This window comes from Lepisma saccharinum, chromosome 2, assembly GCF_977018435.1.
Source record: "Lepisma saccharinum chromosome 2, izLepSacc3.1, whole genome shotgun sequence".
NCBI classification, from domain to species: domain Eukaryota; kingdom Metazoa; phylum Arthropoda; class Insecta; order Zygentoma; family Lepismatidae; genus Lepisma; species Lepisma saccharinum.
Window position 1 is genome coordinate 15264889 of NC_139230.1, and position 19922 is coordinate 15284810.

The 19922-nt window shown below is 36.6% G+C and overlaps 1 protein-coding gene across 3 annotated transcripts in view; it reads right to left on the reverse strand.

The window, feature by feature from the left end:
- Positions 1 to 19922, reverse strand: part of LOC145983924 (tetratricopeptide repeat protein 39B-like) — an 84990-nt gene that overhangs the window by 39188 nt on the left and 25880 nt on the right. For all 3 annotated transcript variants that reach the window (XM_083117081.1, XM_083117082.1, XM_083117083.1), the window contains 5 exons: positions 17746 to 17878; positions 12132 to 12264; positions 7473 to 7572; positions 1790 to 1855; positions 1080 to 1247 (listed from right to left, as the gene is read on the reverse strand). In XM_083117081.1, coding sequence (XP_082973207.1) covers positions 1080 to 1247; positions 1790 to 1855; positions 7473 to 7572; positions 12132 to 12264; positions 17746 to 17878 — 600 coding nt within the window. The remainder of the gene's footprint in view (positions 1 to 1079; positions 1248 to 1789; positions 1856 to 7472; positions 7573 to 12131; positions 12265 to 17745; positions 17879 to 19922) is intronic.

Here is a 19922-nt window from a genome sequence, read left to right on the forward strand (position 1 = left end):
AGGGTAATGTCCATAGTAGTCTCCAGTATACCAAAAATGAGTTCGTAAACTTCCTAATTTACGATGTCTCATCCGGAATGTGATGGCAGTAATAGCGTACAACACATGCACGGAGCTTGAATAAAGGTTGTACATCTGTAGTGCTACTAATAGAGCACATATCAAGATGTGTTGGGTGTGTAAAAAACTTTTTTGAGTTACTCTATAGATAGGAGAAAACTGTACTTAATAAACTTAAAAGTTATTAATTTTTCTATTATTATACTTTTAAGCCGGACGCACTGTATTTACATGAAGTTGTAATAGATTTCACTGTCATCAAAGTTATGAAACATATTGATTGATTGTGTGTGTTCTAAGTCCACTATATGCACAGTAAAGCTAATCAATCAATACTGGACCTACAGTTTAAAGTGGGATCCGAACCACCATGTGCCTCCACCGGGTATGAAACCCAGGACCACTTGATTACAAGGTGACGAGATCACCACTAAGTCATTGGGGAAGCCCGAAACATATTGCAATCATGCAGGAAACAACAGTGTATAAAATATTCCGATCAGCCAAAATGAGAGATGTGATTGATATACCCCCAATTTCGCTTTTGGAACATTATTATTCCTTTTTATATAGATTTAAAAATTCCAATACGTTGAGAAATATAAATAGAACACAATAACAGAAAACAAATAACATTACAAAATGCACAGTTAGTAAAATGAAGAATTAACATTTAAGAATAACCCATAATTTGTATATTAATTGCTAGAAGGATGCAAAGGTATAGTTTTCCCTCCAATGCTAGGAATCCTAAAAATGAGGTAATTTTTTTATTGTGTGTAAAAATTTTAAATACTACAAATCAAAATTGCAATTTTACTCACCATAACATTCATGGAATTTTATAAACTGAATATGAACCTGTAATTCAGTGCATTTTACCACAAATAGTCTGTGCTGAATCCACTAATGATGTTGAGGATGGATTGGCATTTTATGAATATATTAACAATTATATGCTTGTTAATAAAAAATAATAGGCACTACTCTTATAGCTTAAATTTAGTTAGAATACACACCTGAAGTTGTGACCTGAGTATATCATCACAGAATTCTAGGTCCCCATCTGTATGGCTCAACACATACACCACGATCAGATGGTAACCTAATAAGACCATCACACAGAGAACCTGACGTAGGCTGTTTTTCAAATGGTACCCAGTTACCAGTTCTTTCAGCCCAACCTCCTGTAACAGAGAATCAAAGGGAAGAATTTGAATTGAAGAAATTAAGAACTTACACAAGAAATTAATGTGTCAGTATTGCAGAATTTCAAAAGTGCAAACAATTTTAATATTCAAATATTTATGAAGATCATAAAGGAAACTATATGGCAATACACATACAGTGAAACCTCGACTTAATGTTTTTTTGTACATAAGTTATTGGCTTCTTGACTGCAGCAACAGAAAGAGCACACTCCGTTCCAGCAAGTCAATTCCTTCGTTGGGTTATCCTGAGTTGTTGTTCTTATTTTTTACTGTATTATTATGTTTATTTAGTTTCTTACATTCTATATTCTACTGAGAAGGTTACATCTTCACATTGCACAGAAATGATTACATAGTTTGCAGATTTCACATGCTTGAATAATTTTATCACAGTTTTTGTCAAAATTTAAGCTCCAAATGCATAGTATATTACTAAGTGTACTAATAGCTTAGATAAATACTCCAATAAAGTAAATAAAGTAATGAAACTAGTGACATTCTGTATTCATTAAACTTACTTTACTTCCAGAAAAACCAATAAACTCTAGTAGCTTAATGACACGGCCAGGAAGAAGAGAAATCATCTGGAAGAAATTAAGAGAGTGAGAGCCATATTAAAAACGTTCTGCACATGATTATCCTTTAAAGGATAAAAAACCTTCAATGGATTTTTTTATACTATATAAAATATACATTTTAAACAGTTTATATTTAGAAAACAATTTTTGCTCTAAAGTATATCTACAAAAATAAAAAGTTTTCTATGATTTTCAATGATATGACATTACACTATTTTGAAATTGGTTGGATTTAGAAGTATTACAATGCCAATAATAAAAATAAAAAAAACAATAAATTTCAACAGTGTAGAAAGCATGAATATAAAATAAATACTGTCGTTACATGGTTATATTAATTTTAAGAGTCACTTTTGAATGATGAATTAGAAACAGTATTTGAACACTTAGAATGTTTTCCTTAGAAGCAATCATTCAGTACTTCTTTTCTTTTGGAAAGAATGCTTCTTTTGAAGCCTGTAAGTTTATAAATTGTGAATACATGTTATTTGATATGTCCATCATGCATAAATTATCATATTTATCTTTCCAGCATTTGCAGACGTTTATGTATTACACTTGCTAGAGAACTTCAACACTGAAAGATATTCAAGTGAAGGAGTAAAAAAGCAACAAATCTGGGATACCCTTGACATATTTTATGATAATCACAGTGGAAATTATTATGATGCTGTTTATAATGAAGAGCATAGTAGCATATCTTATAATAAAGGATACAATTTTTTAAACAAAGACATGGTAAAGGTAAAAAAAGGTAAAGTGTTCCCCTGTGCATAGCACCATGCCATGAAGGCGTATAGGGGGTGTGGGGGTAACACCCCACACTTTCTTGATCCGGTTGTGAGTGGGGGTGATGTGATCAGCATCATGCCCCTGACCGCCTTTACCCCCCAGGGTTTCCCCCAGGTACCCATGTTATTCGATGCTGGGTGGGCGCTGGGGCTGCTTACACCGTTAGAAAAGTTCCCGGATTTGAACCGGCCGGGGATCGAACCCGGGAACTTGAGCATGGTAGTCAGACGCGTTACCGACTGAGCCACCGCGGCCACTAAAGACATGGGGCCATCAATTTTGTTCTGACTTGTTTCTTCTCTTGAAGAAAATCAAAGTTTGGTTTAAGTCTACTTTATGCTCAGACAGACTAATCTGGACTGAACCTATAATTTTAAGTGGGATGTGAACCATTTGTGCACTGAATCTGGGATCAAACCTGAAGCCCCTTGATTACAAGGTGACAGCCACTGTGCCATTTGGAAGGTGCTCCCTTCAAGAAGTTATCTTGACAGGTATTCCAAGACACTTGCATTACTGGAAAATATTGTAGAAGAAAGAATAGATAAAGGAATGGAACAGTTATGGCAAGCAGGACTAGTGTGTCAAGTAACATGAGGAGCTAATGCATATAATAGTGATATTATGTTGTCGTCATGATGATGTCACTTTGAAAACTGCAGAAGTCAAACCAAGGATAAATGTGTGCAATGTGGTTATCTCTGCCTAACAAAAATTTTAATTCACACAAAGCAGATATAATACTGTGTAAGGATCAAATAGTTTTAACTGTTATAATTAAGGAGTGGATTTTAAGGTGATTTTATTATGTTCTAGACACAGTGGAAATATATGGCCAAAAGTAAAAATATTTTCATTAAATAAGACTGACTGAAGCACACATTTTCATGTACACACACAGATCTAATTTTTGCACAGATTCTTCATAACACTGTGGGAAGTAGAGTTTACATAACGTGGATTCATCGGGTGGTGCAAATTGTATGTATTGTGTCACGAAGTTTTTCAGCACCAGATTGTTTATTTTCTTCAGTAAGATATTCACTGCAACAAAAGTTCTACTTAGATCTAAATAAGAAATCAAACACTTAGATCGTTCTTCATTTGAAAATATTGAGGCTTGTATTAGCACTTGTCATAAACGCATGCATGCAATGTTTGTTTCCTGACATATGCTGGGTGACTTGTGAATGCTTCTCTGCATGAATTGCTTTGTCACATGGTTGAGAAAACACCTTCCCATCAGCTGTAAGCACATTCAGTAACTCGCAGACATATTTCTGAAGATGTGAGCTTTATCTTCCTTCCACTTACAATCATCTTACAATCCACTACCCAAACAAAGCTTGCACATTACAGTAGCACTCTGGTAGAGGTAAGTAGTCACTAATATGCTCTGGAGTTCTAAATAGGATAGTAATTTACTAATTTACCACATATTTTGTCTGGTATGCATTAACTCCAAAATATGCAATCTGCTAACCAAACAAAGCTTGCACACTTCAGTAGCTGGTGTGTTGTGGAGTCCCAGATAGGATAGTAATTTACTAATTTACCACAACATATTTTGTCCATTTTATGCATTAACTCCAAAATATGCATTTATGCAAAGAATTTGGAAACCTTATTTTGTCTGGAATGTCTAAAATATGTACAATTTATGTTCTTTCCCTAGAATTGTGTGTTTTATGTGCTAAAGGTAAAATTATGCACTTTTATGTGAAATAAGGCTTTGCAGATTACATTGCAGCTGTATCGTCAGCACTCTTGAGTATGGCCAACTTCTGAAGCAACAAAAAACCTAAAAATTCGTTCCCTAGTTAGAATTTACTGATACATATCCACTTCCAGAACATTTGTAAGGGGACTTAGTAGAGGCATGCTTATTTCGTTTTTGACGAAAACCGAAATGTGAAATAACACATTCTAATGTTAATTGATCATGTTTCTGAAAGGTCTAAGGTGCATTTTCCTACCCTGTTCTGTCACGAAATGATGCGAAATGAACTGCAAAATGCAAAAAAAAAAAAAAACGACACTTTCTGAAGTTTGATTGATTGATTTAGTTTATTTTACTTCGTGAATGGACATTCACGAACAACCAAGCCCAAGTGGGATTTGAACCCGGGACCCTTGGTGTCGCAGCACGATGTGCTAACCACTCGGCCACAGGGGCCGGCTGAAGTTTGAAGTATCCTGTGAGTTATGCAATTCACGGAAAATTGATTAATTCTGCTGTAAACATTTCAGAAGCAAAAATGGAACCCATTATACAAGAATAAACTTAATATTCTGGCAATGATTTAATGTGCTATTAGAAGGGATACATATGTTTATTTTGTGTAATAGTGCAATTTTTAAATCAAATTTGGGATTATATTCACATTTTTAAAACCAAAATGTAATTTTATAAGCTGCTTTTTCACCACTATAACAGCGAAATTTCATTTTATTTACCGCTTTGAACCTGAAATAGACTCCATTTCTGTACCGAAATTTTGCTTTTTTATTTACCAAAAATATGTTCCCCTAGGAATTAGATACTGGAAATGCAATTCAAACATCATTACATGTAGGATTTGTTAATTTAGCATCTATTGTGTTAATTTGTTTTCCATTTTGGGATCAATGGCGGTAAGATGAGATGGATGAAGGAACGACAACATAAATCTCCACAGATAGTTATCCTGGAGGATCCAGGCACCAGTGCCTCATAGGTCTCCAGAATGCAGTCCAGGGTGTACTATGAGGAAGAGAGGTTGTTAATCGAGTGCCTTTCGAACAGAACACTTTTGCACACTCATTATGTGTAGGAAAATGGAGTGAAATAATTATATTGAGCTACTTTCTTCAATAAAAAGTCCAAAGAGTTTGGATATACATGGTATACAGAAACAAAAATATGGTCACTAAATATTGTCAACCAATTAAAATCCACCAAAATACAGCATGATAATATATTTTGATTGATTGAATTTATTTTCAGCAAATTTTGGCTAATTGCAAAGATGAGGATGAATGGTGATAAGATGAAAGAGATGAAGGGAGATATTAATATGCAAATTGTCACACACTCTCACACATACACATATGTATATTTACAATTAGTAAATAAAGTTAAAATATTTTTATATTAATAAAAATATATAAAACCTTAATTACTTATGACCAGTGAGTAATGAATGAATAGTAATAATCTCAGACTTTCTATTTGATAAGTAATAAGAATATTGAATATTATGGTACTAAATAAATCTAACCTGCATGATTGCGTGGGCACCATTTATAGAAATCTAGATGCAACCAAAAAAAATTCAACACTTATTTTATGTTTAGACACACAAAATCATGGCAAAAATTCACTCTGACATAATACAGTGAGTCTCATGGTCAACTTGGCAATGGCCAGTTTGCCGGGTGGTGGGAGTGTGTCTGCCGGCATTTAGACCCATAGCTTTATGCTGACTTTGGCACTGGATGCATCAATGCTTCAGTATCCAGATAGCTGGTGTCCAGTTTGCACGTGTTTGTGAAGTGTCAAGGTGTTAACCTTATCACTCTGTCCTTCCATAATGTGCTTTATTATGACCTGGGGTTCACATGGACCCCACATTTTAAAACAGGCAATGACTGTTGTTTACATGACATTTGTATTCTCTTAGTAATGAATGCTGATTCAGGTATTTTATTACACACTTCTTTTCATAAACTCAAGAATATTATCATAATTTCACTTTCACATTACCATAATTACACACTCGCTTTGACATTTCTAAATGTTCACTGCACATACGTTGCCGATGGTCTACTGGTGTTCCAGGTAACACGGAATATGGCAATTTGTGCATCGGGTCTTCACCTTTCTGTCCAAAGAATGTGGACATAGCTGGCAACATACCTTTTTATGAGGCTCTTGAATACCTGTTCCAGTCCCTGAAGTGTGTTGTTTCTGAATATCCACCCCCAATGATGAGTGGCACACTCCAGACTGCAGTGCTTGGAGTTTCTGAAGTCTTCTCTGTACGAGATCATTGACCAGCTCTTTCCCAAAGTCTTACAAGAACAAACGTCAATGGCACTTTCAAGATTCCAAATCTGAGTACCTCAAATTATGCCCCCAGCAATATCTACACAGTCCAGCATGTTGGACCAGAAAACCATAGGTCTTCACAATTGAGAAGCACAGAAAGATGACAGTTGCAATGATGTGTACATAGAGCACCACCACTCGAGAAACATACAGTGTCCTGCTCTGTCAGGAATCATAGATGGCTCTTGCAAATTCTTACAGGAAAAATTTTGAGTGAGGCGGGAAACTCATGCAACGCGGATTCTACCTTATAACTATGAGGTTCACATGCACCTCAAGCCACAGAAATGTGACATTAATGCAAAATTTTTTAAAAAAATCCTAACAACTTCTGGTATATGTGTAGTGAAATGTTTACCCCGTGTTATACACCATTTGAGATGAGAAGTTAGGGTATATGACATACGACATCCCAGAGAACAATATATTATTTTTGCAACTAGCTAAATGTGCTTGGGGTCTGCACAGACACCAGGACAGAGGGAGAGGGTTAACAAGTATTTTAGAATGTTTTGTTTTAATTTATGTATTACTGGTGCTTTTCTGCAGGGTTTTTTAATGACAAAATTACAGAATTGTGGAATGAAGTGGGTGTGTTTATAGAAAAAATGATCAAACGGTAAAAAATAAAAACAAATTATATAGATATGCCATTACCAGTCAACAAACATTATCTATGAATTAACTGTCCCTGTCCCTAGTACAAATATACTGTATATCAATCTATATCAAACTACCCACCAGATTAAATGCACCAATGCCCATCCTCACACCACTCTCAAAGTGTATTTTGTGGTTCTCGGCATTCCAGTTCCTGTTGTTAAGGATGTAGTTGCATTCTCTGAAAAATAAGGAAGCAAATGCATATTTATAACAAATAACTTGAAACAAACACATTGCAAACATGGAAATTAACAACTATTTACAACTAACTTTTATGTTTTGGGGGAATGAGAAATGTGGTAGCAAATAAATACATATACAAGTACTACATTTTTCTCTAAAACTATTCATATATGGTTCTAGCCATCTTAGTCAACTTGAACCAGTAGTGGATTGCCTTCCCCTACCACCTCACCACATTGAACACCCTAGCCAAAGCCCTGCAACTATTCAACATCAACATAGTACATATATTGAGAACTAAAATAGTCAATAAACTCCCAGCAAGCACAAATAACAGACCCCCGCAAGCACAAATAACAGCCCCCCCCCATATCCCAGAGTGTATGTGAAAGACATATTATATCATCAGGCCCGTAAACAAGAAAATTCAGCAGAACCTGACCCATGCTAAGAAATTCAAATAAACTTTATAGGCAATCACTATGTAAACCCCTTGTGAATAATGAAGAAATGTACGCAAGATTATCAAATTATGGGTGAACACTATGTGACTGGTTTCAATAAACTGATTATCACAATGACACAGACATGAAACAACTAAAGAATTATGGATGAGTATCCAGTTTTTCATTTTAATGTCACTTTTCCATCTCTTTAGGTTAACAAATAAATTTTCTAACAAATGAAACACTATTTAACAATTTGTTTTAAGTTTGTTTATGCATATGTAGGCTAATTGGGACTGAACATACAGTTTACGTGCCTCCATCAGGTATTCAACCTGAGACCACTTGATTACAAGGCAACAGCATTACCACTATGCCATCATGGAGGCTCATAATCATGCATCAATCATAAAATAGATGTTATTTAATTCAAAAGTTCCTCTAGTTACAGTATTAGCGTACAATGGGAATTGCAAATTGTGTAGATTTTCCAGGATATTTGGGTTCTGTGAAAGTGTCAATAGGGATTTTGAGTGTCACATGTGATATATGGATACTGGAAAAGTATTGGCTCGTATCAGTGATAAATTTGAACTCACATTGGTACCAAGTGCCCATATAAAATTACTGATACCAATATTCTTCTGATATGATATAACATTACAAATGTTCCACAAAGAATCCAAATAGTTCATTCATGTCTTTAATGCATGTAACCAGGTGGCCGCAATAGGTTTTGCCTTAGAAAATACAAACTGTCTATTTAGACCAGTGGTCTTCAACCCATGGATCAAATGTAGCCCCTGGCTTTAATTCAGCAGTCTGCTAAAGCCTGTAATGGTTAATGTGCTTTTTGAAAACAGAATAACACACAACACTGTTTCATCATGCTTATTTGATGCATTACAGTGACTAACCTCAATTCAGAACTTGCCAGTGTTCTTTGAAATAGTTACCCATACTGATAATACAGTATAAGAAAAGAGTACTGTAGATGAATGTATATTGAACAGAAAGCAAATAATCATTTGTAAAGCTACCACATCCTCTGTGAATATGACTGGAACAGTGCACCCTTTCACGTAGTTACAGAATGTGAAAATGGCGCACTAGGAAAAATGCTGAAGACCACTTATTGAGACATTTACTTTACAAAACTATGATACATGATATTTACCTTCATATTCAATTAAAAAAAAAAAAAAAAAAAAAAAAAAAAACATGACAATGGTAGAATTTTTAACTTATTACAGGGTGAACAGAAACTATAGGGACAAACTTCAGGAAGTTATTCCTGACAGGTAAAGGAGCAAAAAAGTTCATATCAACATATGTCCAGAAATGCATATTTGCCAAGGTAGATGGCACTGAAGAACGACATCCTCCTCTCATAAAAACACTCACAGTGTCCTTCTTTGTGTTACAAAAACGCAAGGTGAGTTTCAATGCAAAATATGATAGCTGGGCATGGTGGCAGTTGGTCTCGTGTTGCAAGAAAGGCCAGTGCCGCGTGGCAGTGTCACAGGGAAAGCAAGGAGAGTTGGCACATGGCATGAAATCAGAGGAGAAAGATTTGCAGCAATTGTTCAGAACATGAAACACATTTCCTTTACATACATTTTTGTGTAATTGCAATATGAAAGTACGCAAGTTAAAAAAATGCTGATAGTTGATGTTTGCAGTGTTCCATAATAAAAACAGAACAGCGGTTCCTTCAATGAACATTTTCAGTTGCTACTGTTCGGCCATGGAAAACAGAGAGAGGAAAAGTTGAATGTTGAACAATTTGTAAATTTTCTTACAGTCACAATAATATTATGTGAGATTTCTTGTTAACATTAAAAGTGAAAAGATGTTTACGTTCAGTATGAAAAATTCTAGTTCATTAAAACTATAGTGTTTACTGTGGTATTTCAGTATCAAAGTGTTCACTAATAAAGTGGAAATGTAATGTATTTAAGAATCAAACTTTTAGATTCATTACTTTACCACTTTATGACAGAAATAACCTGTATTATACCTTGTTCCTCAAAATAGATACAATTACAGTTTTAATACGTAATGATATGACATGGTATCTAGATCTAAACACAGTCAAAAAAGTTTTGCATCACCCGAGAAGTGATGAAAATAGCATCCGCAAAATGCCGAAACAGACAAGAAATGAAGTAATGCGGTCGACGTGCAATGCCGATCACCACAGACAACTACCGGAGTCGGCAAGCTCATGCGTGTGTTCGAGCGTAGCTCCACGGTAGTCGGCGAAGGTTAGTAAGGTGTTCCTTGTGTCCAGTTAGCGAAGGCAAGCGAGTGCAGCTGTGTGCAAGGCATGCCTAGGCGTACAATAGTGTAGTTTGATCGGACCAGGATCATCACGCTACTGCAGACTGGCATGTCACAACGGGCTGTTGGATTGGGCAAAGCGATGTCTGTAGGACATGGAGGTGGTATACAGACACAGGAACAGTAGCAGATCGTCAACGGGCAGGTCATCCATGGGTCACAACACCAGCACATGACCGCTATGTACGACTCTCAGCTTGGCGACAGAATACCACAACGGCAAGGAACATCACTCATGCCCTCCAGGCAGCCTCTGGTGTGCATGTGTCAAAGCAAACTGTCCGTAACAGACTCCGAGAAAGTGGTTTGCTTTCCAGAAGACCTCTCCTGCGCCAGTACCTATTGCCACAACATCGGTGCAACCGTGTAAATTGGGCCCGTGCACATCGAAATCGGGGACCTGGTCATTGGGCTCATGTGCTCTTCACCGATGAATGTAGGCTCTGTCTAAGGCCATTTTCACGAAGAGGACGGGTGTGGCGAGGCCCTGGATGGCAGGAGTGGCTTCATGTTGTCCAGGTGGTCCATCCATACCAAGGAAAGGAGGAGGAATCATGGTGTGGGCAGGGATCATGCTCGGATGTAGAACGCCCCTAATTCCAATTAGAGGGACACAAACAGTTGTTCGTTATGTCAGGGACATTCTCCAGATGGCTGTGGAACAATTTCATCAGGAAATTGGTGACGAATTTGTCTTGGTGGATGACAATGCCTGTCCACACCACGCACAGATGGTACACAATTACCTGCAGGTGGCAAATATCTGTCGCATGCTCTGGCCAGCGCAAAGTCCTGACATGAATTGCATTGAACATGCATGGGCAATGCTAAAAAAATGCCATTGCAAACCATCCTGTGGCTCCCACCAATCTTCGTGAAGTTCTTCTTGCGGCACAGGAATCGCTTACTGCAAGATCACCTTGATCGTCTCATTCTCAGTATGCCACAGCGTGTTCAAGACCTTCTCGCAGCCAGGGAAAGACACATCAGGTGGTAGACAATGTTTCTGGTGGATCTGCTATGACGAACAGTCTTCTTGTGACAGTTCTTTGTTTTTTCGCCTCCATCATGAAATGTGCCATTTTCATTTTAAATACATTTGTGAGAAAATTGTAAGTTTTTTCCCCCTTTTCATTCAACATGTCTTGATCTTCATATTTTCTTTAGTATTCCCACTGTCATTGTCAATAAACCTTGTGCTTCATATATCTTTTGTCATTTTCCGTCCTCATGCAAAACTTTTTTGACTGTGTTTAGTAATTCTCGATTATACATATTATTTTCTTTTCACCTTGATATATGTATAACTCAGGTTCAACTGTAGATATACATATATACATAAAATCAGTAAAATTATCAATTTTTACCACTAAATCATTATGCCTACACTGATAAAAGTAGCAGGTAATCTGCAGCATTAAAAACAACATCTTCCATGAAAAATATAACTAACTAACTCTCTAGCCTTCTTAAACCCGAAGGTTCATGGCTGCAGCAACACAGGCCTTCCATGTTTCCCTATCTTGAGCAAGATCTATATACTCTTTTCCATCCCTACCGATTTCCTTTAGGTCCATCTCAACGTTGTCCCTCCATCTTCATCTTGGCCTTCATAATACATATGAAAGAATTAAGCAGAAATGTTACTGTTTAAAGCTTAATTTTATTCCAAATCAGTTTTTGTGACACCAATAAATCATTTTCTTTTGTATATACAATAGGTATTATTGAAAAACACATTTAACACTAAACAAAAGTTACTTACTTATAGGAACCATAACAGGATCGAATCTTGAGGCCTGCTTTGATGAAGCTGACTAGTGTCTCATCTTCCATAAAAGTAAGCATTGATTTGAGCAACAGAGATTCAGCATAACATAATTCTGCATGAATTTCCTCTGAAAATAGTCACATAAACAAGAATTACACAATTGTGATAGCAACAACAAAGTTATATTGATAATAATGTTCTGTATATCATAAGCACTTTTATTTATAGCAGTGATGTGAAAAATTCAAACTAGATCCTACATTGGAACCAACAAGTGTTGAATATCCCAGATTAGCAAAAGCGATTTTCTGAATAAGGGAAATTGAAACTCGAAACAAAAGCCCCATAAGAGCACATGTAAATTGCAGTTGAAATCTCTTGCAATAACAATCAAAATAGCATACTTGTGGTGAATAGCTGTGCGTCAAAATTTAATTTCTAATGTTTTGCAATATCTACTAGGATTTCAAATGTTACAGTGGTGCAAGTATGTTCCATCTCCACCCCACATGGGGCACTGCAAGGGCATCAGAAACATTAGATTTTGATTTGGTTTATTCTACTTCGCTTTTCTGCCACTTTTGGCTGACTGCAAAGATGAAGGGACATCACAAGGAATACCCATGCCCAGGTCGAGATTCAAACTCAGGAACCCTGGCATTGTAGCATGATGTGCTAAGGACTCCACCAGAAATATCCGAGGATGAGGGGCAACTTACAGCTCAATGGAGTCGCATCAGTATAGAGTAGATGTGCCTTTTCTCCTTCTACAGCATTCCCTGACATTCGCTACGAGACTTGGCGGCAAGCTGCCAGGCATCAGCACTTGTCTTTCTTGGCGAACGGGTCAGCGACAGTCGCTAGAGTCGGCTATTAAAATTACAGTTTTCATATTGTGTACTAACCTTGACTACAGAAGGTGTTGAAAATGATGTCCCTCTGCTGCAACACATTCCTGGCATCTTCGAAGGAAATTGGCATTTACACGTGCAAGTTCGTCTACTGTAATTCTCCCGATTTTTCGGACAATACTCTCATTTAACTCACGGATGGTGTGCAGATTGTCTTTGTATACTTTATTTCCCCATTTTTCTTTCCACTTTTATTCAGAACTGACCCTAAACTCTAAACTTTTTACGAGGTTTAATTAGCAATCCTGCCGATTGCGGGCCACTCAATTTCACTTATTTTGCAATTTCTACACGTGACCCCAAATTTTAACTTCAAATTTGTGATTAGGAGGCCTCAATTAGTGAGTATGCGAAATATTATAAAAATCGAGGAGGGGTCCTGTATTGTAAATTCGTTCCTTCATTAATTGTGGAAGCACCGAGCAGAAAGATTTGGTAAGTAAATATGTATATTTTATCTTCTGTTTTGCATGCTCATGAGGTGATGATTTTTTTTAGTCGCTTTACTTGGTGTAGGGACATTTGGTCAGTTGTAGGGACATTGCCGAAAAATGGCTAGCAACACTGTCAGCTACCAGACGTAGTGAGTGTACCATACCCTCATGTTCACTTCTGTTTGCATTTATCAGTATGCGTGTTTTTTATACTGTGTTATTGCTAGTGCTAGTGCTTTATTGTGTGTTAATTGTTATTCATTCATTAGTTATGCTACTAAACAAATATAGTCTTGAATAAAGAGTTTTTATGTACGATAATTACGTGAAAACGAATTCTTGCAGAAAAGTGGTCAGGCAATTACGAGAGACAGGATCTCTTGAACCTAAGAAACGTGTTGTATTGCTGTTGAGGGAGGTCATTTTCAACATCTCTTATAACACAGGAGGTTAGTGATCATCATTATTATTACTTTTAAATATCATTTTACGCTTTTGGTTTGCTTTATGCGCTGGGATGCTGTCTTCCCTTTATGTCAACTGAGGATAAAGTAGCGATGTCTAATCTAAGATTAGATGTCAGAAATAAGGTGCCAGAGATATTTGTATTTGGGAGGACACCTTTTCCAGCATCCTTGCGACAAGGTATGTGCTTATTTCAATTGTAATTGTAACTGTAATTGTCAAAAGTGGAAGAATTACAAAGCAAGTGGTTTCTGCTACAGACTTCCTCTAATGCAATTTGCAGAGACCTGTTGCATGAAGGGGCTGCCGAATGGCCTACACGCTGGCGGTAAACGACTGAAATAACCTTCCTGTATTTACGCCTAGTAAAGGGGATGAGTTCTTTGAAGGAGGCACCTTGTTATATTTCCTCGCTGACCTTACCAATTTCCAGCTATGGTTTGACACATTTTTTTGGTTTTCCCAGGTTGAATTTTCTATCTTAAGTTGTGTTAAATTCTCAGACACTGTTTAAATGCATATTTATATAATTTACTTTATGACATTTGAGATTAACTTAAGCATTTAACGAATCAATATGCTAGCTTTCCATTATTTAAAAAAAAAACAAAAAAAAAACTGACTATTTAACAGGCTATTGAATTTTAAAAAAAATTGATCATTACACAATCATCCAAACTATTTTGGGGGAATTATGATGAACGATTTGGGGAATAATGCATGCACGGTCTTGGGATGGATAAGCACTCCTGATTAGGGGCAGGGGCAGAAAAATTAGTGTTAAGTAAAGCTAAAAAGCTAAAAAAAAAAAAGTAGACAGGCTATCATAATTATATACTTTATGACGATTATAATATGATTTAGGAAGGGATGCATAACATGATTTTCCAAAAGATTTGTAGTTACAACTTGAATCATGCATCAAGAAAAAATTTTGATATTTATTCTAATGGAGATAACCTACATTACACACTCATTAAAGTGAAAAACTTGAAAACACAAAATTTTCACAATACATATAAACAAATTTGGATATTTCCAACATGGCAAACTCACATGAATAACATGGGCAGGGCAAGTGCCATTACTGTTGATCACACACACCAATCAGAGCTCTCCCAGCAGTCACATTACTTCAAAAGTGAAAGTCCCTTCCCATGTGCAGGAGCTGGGAAGCTTGACTGTTCTTTTGTGTTGGTGGGCATTGCAAAAAGTACCTTGGTGCGTGTGTGTGTGACGAAAATTTGTCTGCACATTTCCATGTGACTAGGGAGATGACATTGTGGACCCAACTAAGCAGTAATATCAGAACAAATTTTCTTTGTGGTTGTGGACCAGAGTGCCTGGTCTGCAACAAAATTATATGTGAAATGTGTTTTCTCCTTTCTGCCTTTTTCAACTTCCTACCTACTTGTGCAAGATTGACACAACTCAATTAGTATATTGATAAGTGTGTGCGGCAAAGTTATATGTGAAACTCCTTTCATATTTATCTATCCATTTGGTGCAAGTGTTATCTCAACATGCAAATAGTGTATTTACAGGTGTAGATAGCTATAGATACTTCGACCACAGGAGGAGGAAGCCAATTGTAGGTAACACATTCAAATGAGTGTAATAAATGTGTATCACAGAAGGTCTTGTCTCTCTCTCCATCTACGGAGATTCTACGTGCCAGAACTTGTAAGCTTTGACCTGCTCTCCAATAGAGGCACTGATTAGCTCAGTCCTCGTTACAGTAACCAGGGTCAACCCGATCAGAATACTGGCATTACACCATATAAGGTCTAAATGTGTAGAGTTCAGGGAAAGTTCAATCTTCTGTGCAAGTAGTATGGGTTTATACCCTAAACTTTTGACATTAGGTCATTGTATGTACTTCATTACAAATGTGAACATGTCAAGATCCTTTGATTAGAGGTTTCTCATATGTGGTATACCTTCCTAGCCAGTATGTAAGTAGACATGCAGCTAGTCGTCTGTGTCCCCATCTAACTAGTTTGCTCGTAGTTGCATATTATTTGAGGGCATGTGCACATAAGTGTCTTGCATGACACTGCCTTGTTGTTTGTGTTACAACAGTTACTGCATCCGTGACTGTGAATTCGCAAATTATTACTGAGGAAGAGATAAGAAATGAACTGATAAGGCAAGGAAAAGCAAGTGGTGATGATGGAGGTAGTTCAGGTGATGAAGGTAGTGAAACAGAGGACTGTCTTTTATCAGATAAACACTATGAAGAGGGTATCGCTGGCAATACGGAGGTACTAATGTTTGATGACTCAGATGTCAATTGTGGAATTGATGTGGAAGTTGAAGATGATATAAATTTCACTTTTGGTAGAGATTTGGAAACTGTCTGGACAGACAGATCATTGAGTAGCAGAAAATCTAGAACTCCAAGCAGAAGCAGGAATCTAGTGAACCACCTGCCTGGGCTGAAAGGAAGAATCAGGGAACTTAGGAAAGAAGATGATATATTTTCTTTGTTCATCCCTGATGATATTCTTGGACTTTTTGGCAAGATATATTGAAACTAAAGGTATTCAAACTATATTTGCAAAATTGGAAGTAGTTATGGGTCTAAAAGTCAGAAATAGGGTAGTTGTCGTCCATGACACCTACTTGTTAAATCTGTCCTATCACACAGCCTTGTTATTCAAAGGTTAATTTGGGAATATACCATATCGTTGTTCCAATGCCAAAACCACCAATGTGGAAATTTTGACTTTTTCACCTAGTGCAGTTTCTAGCTACTTTTTGTTGATACATTTGCATGCTAACTTATATATTCTAATAAACGGCCATAAGTAGGTACATATTTTACTGATGGCAACATTAATCCTGTTTCTTCCAGGATATTGAATATTAAAATGCTTTCACCTCAAAAGTAAGATTTAGCACATTCGTGATTTTGGCATTGGAAGGTGATAACATGTGATATGTGATAGAACCCACATCATCCATTAGCTCTAGTTTGAGGCACTTGAGGATAATAGAGGCTCTACTTTATTACAAGAAATAAATGTTACCTTCCTTGTTACAGGCAACTTTTAACAACGTACAGGGACATACCCTACAAATATTACCCCTTACGTACAGCCTTGCATAACCAAGCATGGAGGTTGAAATGAGTCTAGGTACCTCCACATGGCCTTTGCTGGGACCATGTTGGTACTTCCATTCAGCTGGAGCTGGGATTGAACAGGCTATTGTACAATATCCCGTAGATCTGAAGCCAGAAACAGACAAGGTAAGAAAAAAGATTCAAGGAACTTATTTATTCTCCTGAACTATTGTTACTGAGGAAATATTTCGTGGCAAGATCCATATAAGCTCCTTCACCCTGCTCTGAAGACCTTATTTCTAGTTGAGTCAATTGTGGGAATGAAATCAGGACTGCTCCTGTAAGCCATTTGGTGCCAGGCTGGCATAAGCATCTGGGCGAAATTGGAAGTAAGTGATGGTTCATTAATAATTTGACATCTAGTGGATGAAGAATGAAGTAGACTGATTAGTTCAGGCCTACTGGCATAGATTGGAACTTCATGCTCAAGGCAAGTGAATACCTCTTTTTAAGTTGCAGATCCAGGCACTCTATTTCCGGTTCCACAACTGGATCTAGATATTTATGGAACCAGGTAACCCAGACGCAACAATATCTGGCCATTCCTACTTTAGGCACCAATTCCTCACTCGTAACAACTCTTATTTCCAACTATACACATAGAAATATATGTCCATTAAAGTGTCTGTTCAAATCAGAGATTATACTGTGTGAGAGCCACCAGAACTTACCTGGTGTATAGCTATCATAATTTACTCTTTTAACCATCTTCCCTATGGACTCCGAAATGGTAACCTTCTTTCTGTGGCGGTGACATATTGCCATGCACTTCTTTAGAGCTTCAGCTGCAGTTTCTATGTGTTGCTGGAAACATGAACATGTATACATTACTAATGTACATACAATGTAAGAAAGAACACAAGACAATCAAAATGTTACACATTTATCCTTATGATTTATAACACATAATATGAAGGAAATAGGTACAAGAGGCAAAACAAAATGGTTAATGCTTCATGCCCTGGCTGCATTTATGTTAGAGTGAAAGATAGCAAGGGATGATACTGTGTAGCCTGATGAAGATCACACACAAGGTGATCTGAGATGGATATTTTTCTAACCTTGTTCCTGAATAAAGCCAATCTGGGGTTCACCAAGTCTCAATTAGGGATGTGCGATATTTTGATACATCAATATCAACATATCAATATCAATAATATCATCGTCAATATCGATATTTGATAAGTTGATATTCAATTTGTTGCTATCGATATGTCAATACATCTATATCGGTATCACCATTCTTAAATTTGTTGGTATTAAAATACATGATGGTCTGTACTGTACAGGAAAACCTCGTTAATACAAAGTTCAAGAGACCAAAAAATGTCAACTTCAAATTAAACAACTTCGAGTTATCCAAAATTTTCAAGATGGCGCATGATTTTCAGATGTATCCGTAGTGAGGGTAATTTACACTTGGTAGTAGCTCAGAAAATAAGATCTATATGTACTATATAATAATATTGTAAGTTTTAAAGAAAGTAAAAAAATGTTACACAAAATGAGGACACTGAGCTTAAGTGGACACAAAGATTCCAAGGAGATGGTAACACCATTTATCCTGCATAGTTATACGACCTGTTATGCACAGGATGCATATTGTGGGAAGGAAAATAGAACATGAAATCGATTTCACAAAAAAAAAGGTATTTTAAAAAACTGTATTTTCTTTCAATTGTGCACAGTCATTGCTCTTCCATGAAATTCTTACGATTCTGGTTCATGAGAAACCTGTATGTACGAAGACCTACGGAAAGAAAAACAATCTCTCGTTTATTGCAAGAAGCGAATCTCAGAAGAATTTTGACAGCAGTCACAGAGCAAAAGATGGGAGATAATCAGACAGAATGAATATTGGATTTTATGTGGGTTCACTAGAACATTGCCCGTTACAGGATTAACTGGTAAGGTAAGATTATCTTGGGAAACAACACAACCTTTCTTGGCACAAGAAAAAAAAACTCTTGGCTGTAAATTTCATTCTGGTTCAGCTGTCTAAAACATATCGTAAAAAAGTCACATTTTCTTTGCTTCAGTCAACTTCATATTCACCCCCCCCCCCCCCTTTCCAGGGAGCAGTCCAAACTCTTCCTTAACTTGAATCGTAATCCACCCTGAAAAAGGAAACATGCAACTTGCGATCTGTTTGCACAAAATATGTATCCTAGGACACATTAACCCTAGGATGCATACCCAAAAATATTTACTACTTTACATATGTGGGGTCTGGTAGACCCCATCAAAATATATCAGTAAAAGTAATTACAAATACATGTATTGTCTACAACAAGATAAGGAAATCACATATTAATGTCGTTTTGAGATATCCACACATATTTTATCACAACTTTTATAAACTAACTAACTCTCTGGCATCACAAAACCCGAAGGTTCATCATCGAAGCATCATAAAACCTCCACCTCTTTCTGTCTTGCACACTCCCAATCCAGTTATTACTATCCACACCAAGTTCTAACAGATCTATTCTAACATTTACCTCCCATTCTTTTACAAACAAACAAAAAAATAATAATAAAAACATATTCAACCTTTTTTTTGTCAGATGCAGCAGAATTCACAACATTCTTTACAGTAGCACTATAAAGTTATTTTTTTCAACATTAGTACGTCATTAGTGCATTTGGAAGTTAGATTTCTATCTCTATTCACAAAAAAAAAATATTTGTAATTATCTCTAAAATATTTTGCTTATGTTCAATCATACAATGAACATTATAGCAACAACAACAGGAAACACACAGGTCTACAAAAATGCAGTTTCCTTCTAATGTATCAGCATAAACTACACTTCTTTCTCTAGCACACGGCTGCAAGTTTTAAGTT